At 42.6% G+C, this 5,173-nt stretch overlaps 1 protein-coding gene across 1 annotated transcript; it reads right to left on the reverse strand.

Moving 5' to 3' along the window:
- Window positions 1-220: 220 nt before the first annotated feature.
- On the reverse strand, window positions 221-4,511 carry LOC102699434. Its single transcript, XM_015841437.2, has 3 exons — window positions 4,497-4,511; window positions 989-4,066; window positions 221-681 (listed from the first exon to the last, which is right to left on the reverse strand). The coding sequence occupies exons 1-2, from the start codon at window positions 4,509-4,511 to the stop codon at window positions 1,025-1,027; spliced, it is 3,057 nt and encodes a 1,018-aa protein (XP_015696923.2). The 3' UTR covers window positions 221-681; window positions 989-1,024.
- Window positions 4,512-5,173: the final 662 nt, after the last annotated feature.

Raw genomic sequence — 5,173 nt, forward strand, 5'->3', positions numbered from 1 at the left:
ACAGTGGAAACCAATAATATAACAAACTTTTCCTGCTTTTGGCTGGCTTACAGTAACTCGTGTCAACCGTCGAATTCAGAGGTTGATGGGCTAGTTCACAATATCTTGATAACGTCAATGCATCCCATTGCTATGGAAGATAAACACAACACAATGATACAAACACTATGAAAATAAATTAACGGAATAATAGAATAGAGATTGGAACAAAATACTCGGTCAACACCATGCAAAATCACGCCAAGTGATTTTCATTTTACTTCAGATAGCATTAAGAAGAGCTTGATGTCACATCAATCACACACTTCACAAAATTCTCCCTCATTGTGTTTTGAGCATGACATGCTCGACACACACACACCATTGGGCTTTAGTGTCTTGTGACCACATAGGCACATGTACACCCCCATTATTTCAATCAAATCCAAGCACACAGACAATCAGACAAGTAGTAAAGGATGGGATGGTACACATTAGTCTCATATATTGAGACATGCATACATCAAGATTAACAAAGTATCAAACACACCAACTTTGTGCCATGATGCGCAGGCAGCATCAATTTATTCTTGATAACTAGTGCAAGCACACACGAATTGATTAGAAGCCATTACTTTCATCCTCCTTACTGCAGCAACCATAGTAGCAGAAAACACGTCACAAATCTGAGCATTACCAAACCTAAAAACATGCAATACATTTATAAGTAGGCATATGGAAGGGGAGAAACATGGCAGAATATACTACATACAGTTTTAAACAAACGACAGCATAGGCTTTCCTTCTTACACGTTGACCAGCAATATTTACTCAAAGTAGAGTGAAAAGAGTAGCACTATATGTGTCACTAATTAAAAGCACTTTCAACAAGTCTGTATGTTTATGTGCACAAATATTTGTACAGAAGCTAAATAGTGAAACAAATTAAAAAGAAAAACCAATGGTGTCAAGTATTTAAAAACAATATGGAGAGTATATATACACATACCTGGACACTAGTGACCATCATCATATAAATGTTGGGTTACCGTAGAAGCGTGCCTGTCGGGAGCGGCTTCTTGTAGTGGGATGACGATTGGCACAGGTCATAGAGAGAAGGGTGATGGCCAACTTCTAGCCCGTCCCACTCCAGCTTGTCCCAGCAGTCCTTCTCGCAGTTCACAACAGGCCGAGGGTGGCAGTCATGGCCGACATTGGGGAGGCGCCTGAGGGACCAGCAGCCCCTGAGTTTGACGCATTGGAGCACGGGGGCGGACATGGAGCATCCCTCGCATATCCTTTCCAGGCTAGGGAGGTCGTCCAGGTAGATGTGCTCCAGCATCTTGAATTCCCTTACTGTATGTTGTGCTTCAACTTCAGCTGGTACGTCGACATCCCGTGGGAAGACATGCCTTAGATCACTGCAGTGTGTTATGTGGAGAGTCTTCAATGTGGGCAAGGTGAGGCTTCCCAAAGGGAGGACATACTTGAGCCTTGGGCAGTTGTGCAAGTGTATGCTCTTCAGTGCTTCAAAATTTTTCTCGCTGTTGCATATTGTTCCTTTATGCCAAATGCAGCGAGCTGCGAGGAGATCGGATGCCCAAATGGTCGTCAGTGAATTGAAAATATAATTGACCCGACTATCGTAGGAGACAAACACCGCCTGTAACTTTGGGCATCTCTCCACGCGGCACCATTTGAGAAAGATACGGCGATACAGTTTTACTCCATCCAATCTTCCCAGCTTCGGTGTAACACCAAGGACTGTTCTTGAATTGTCATGGACGTGTAGGGAATCAACATACAGTCTCATTATAAAGTCCATAGCTTCGATTGCCATTCTGCTCTGCATGTCACTGAAGCAAATACCTTCACCAACCTCCATATGGAAATCTAACGGTGCAGGCCATGTGGTGACGATCTCATCATCAGAAACATTAGCAAGAACCCCCTGAAGTTGTAGTAAGACATCACTATAGCAGCAAGGTTTTGTGCTAGTGCTTTGCCCTTTCGATGCGTTGCTTGTAGTGGAAGGTGGTACATGCAGATATAGGTACAAGCTTGTAGTTATCGAGCAATTCGGATTGAGCAGCAAGGACTGAATGATCCTTACATCGCTTGCAATCACATAGCCATCGTAGTTTTTTTGTTGGATGTTGATGGATGAGGAATCAGAACAATGCGTTCTTCCAAGGTCATCACTGTTTCTTTCATGGCAGTCAATGCATAGAACCTTCAGTCTCCTTTCTAACTTCCACCACATTACTGCACGAAGTTGTTTACATCCCATTAGAAAGACTTTCTCCAGTCCTGGCACTTGCACCACCTCATCACTGAGGTCAACTTTTCTGATTGATGTTCCTGATAGGTTTAATTTTTCTAGCTTTGGCAGTGCTCCACGCAACAAGAAAATCTTCAAATGTACACATCCTGCCAAAGAGATCTTGACAAGTTTGGCTTCAACCTTTGGGTCTGACCCTACATCCAAGGAAAAAGTTTCAAGTAATGAAGGTAGACCTTCAGGGCCAACTTGCTTCAACCCGACACAACCATCTAGGACCAGGTTCTTGAGGCTAGTCGCCCTACTCAAGGTCGGCAGAACTTGTATGGTACTATTTCCAGAAAGGTCAAGGTGCTCCAACTTCACCATATCTGTGAATTCGTCCATTTCTCCTGTCACCCAAGAGCGGGTAGGCTCAATTACTCGAAGCTTGTGAAGGTTCTGGAGTCGCCTCCATGAAAGATTTTTTTGCCAAATCCTTCCCTTGTTTATGTGTATCTCTCGCATGTTTGGACCAATTTGCTCATCTGTTTCGTCGGGAAAATCCAATTCCCAGTTTGTATGGCATGCATCCAGTACCCATAGCCTCTGAAAAATTTCCAACGCGGCTTGTCTATCTTTCTCCTTCACTTCTCCTCCTTGGGTTGAGTCCATGCATCTGTCCAGCCCAAGGAACCTTAAGTTGCGACAACAATGGAAAGGAGGTGTCGAAAAGCTAAAGGAGCATTGACAGAGTTTCAGCACGCGAAGTTGGTCCGCTTGATGGAACATGTCACTAAGTAAGGATGCGGCAACTGGCTGATCAGATTCAGACCCATGTTGCCATGCGAGGAAAAGGGACGTTGTGCCTTGACCTGGAGGTGTTTCGATCTGCATATCATGGTTGGTGGTAAAAATCCAACGATTAGGAGGACTATCAAACTTTTCACCAGAAAATACCCGCTCTCTAGTAGACGAGTAGTCCTCTAGTTGTATCTCCTGACGCAGAGCACGAGCAACCTTCCATGCCTTGCTCTTGTATTGGTCTCCTACAATAATACCATCACAAACCCAGTAATTGGAAGCATGGGTCGCCCAATTGTAGTCCATGATTTCGCTGCCTCTGTTGCTATCCAGTGTCAACAGATACAAAAGGCACTGTGTCACTATTTCCGGTGTGATGCCAAAGCCATACTTATGTGTATACAATAAGATCTCCTTAGCCTCTTCCCAAACTAGAAAGTTGGAATATTTAGACATGACAGTGTTCATACTTAGAACAATGTTTGATGTGTCTATCTTATCTGTAATTTCATTGGTAGGGCAACGTAGCCTCCCTCCAAAGGTCCACAATACCGTAGTACCAGATACTTCAAGTGGAGGAAGGCCACAACCATATAGGTCAACACTGTCATTACTTCCATTGAGAAACAGAACTAAACATCTGTGTTGTAAAAGGGATCCAAGTATCACTCTCGTGACCTCTGCTATCTCAGCTCGCGAGCATTCATCTATCTTGCTGAAATCATCCTCCTCGTCTTGCGTATCAAAAAGAGCCATTACATGTTCGGGAAGCTTGAGCTCATCTGCGATTCTCCTCTGCAATCCTCTTCGGCTTTTCCACCTCGAGCAGTCAATGTGGATGATCTTGTCAAATTTGTTTGTTAAAGATGAAGGAGGGTTCTCTGCCATGGCTCTAAGTACCGCAGAAGCACCCAGTCCACTCAGCCATCCTTTCAAGTATATGGCCCTGTATAAACTATCTAAACTCTCTGCATAAGGGATTATAAGCTGTATCGCCTCCTCGATGCTATCCGCGGCTATGTTCTGCAGCATTAATTAGATTTAGATGTGGTCACTTTCAGTCACATATATAAGTCGTAATAGTTACTTAAGCTTGCAGCAGAATTGCAGTTTAATCAAACACTAATTTGTTTCTGTGAAAACTATATATAATTATATATATTACATTTCATAAATTAGAGTACTCTAGCAGTACGGCGTGGAGATGAGTTTAACTTAAACATATCATGATCCTTCTGGCATCTTAAGCGATGGTAATGTCCTTAATTAATTTGTTTATATACTAGCTCCCTCCAGACATAATTAATAACGTTTTAGACAAGCAATTAGCAAAGAAAATAGGCTAAAATATTTGTCTGAAATGACAGATAAAGATGACCGGAGGTAGTATATATGACCAGTTAAAAAATTACTTGCGCGACTGCACGCGTGTTATGCTGCTAGTTTTATTAACCTTGGCAACTACCATCGCTCTGCATCAGAGCCAAAAAATTAGTACTACGAAAGGGAGTCTGTAGCAAATAATCAAGGTATTCAATTAAACGCGAGGGGGGATTTCTCTATAACATTTTTAAAGCAGATTTTAAACATTTACATTGATAATAAAAAGTGATTCATCCTATGTATATCGGAAATATGCAGTATTCATCTGAGTGGATCAGAATTCAGAAAGAACAAACCTCTGTACGCATCCCGCTCGAGCTGGTAGCCAGGCGCGATAATCACTAATCACGAAGGAGGTTAATTTCCGCAAGGAAGACTGCAGCAAACTGAAGAGCAAGCTCCCAAATGGACAGCAGAGCTAGTCAGTACACATTGATCATTCACGAATATCAACATACATATATATGGGAATATTAATTAGTAGTAGTACCTCGATCGGAAGCGAGCTCCAATACCGCTTGCTTCCTTGCGCGAACAACAGAAATGGCGGAGCTGATTAATTAACTTTGTCGAATAGAAATGGTGTGTGGTGGTAGATGGAGATAGCTAACTAGCTAGCTAGAGTGGTCAGTAACCTCCTTCCGGCGAGCTATAGCAATTAAGCAAAATGATCGATAGCTAGTGGCTATAGTAAAGTAAAGCAAAGGCAGAGCTTCACGTGGAGCTAGCTTTAACACGACGTTATTA

This window comes from Oryza brachyantha, chromosome 10, assembly GCF_000231095.2.
Source record: "Oryza brachyantha chromosome 10, ObraRS2, whole genome shotgun sequence".
Classification (NCBI taxonomy): domain Eukaryota; kingdom Viridiplantae; phylum Streptophyta; class Magnoliopsida; order Poales; family Poaceae; genus Oryza; species Oryza brachyantha.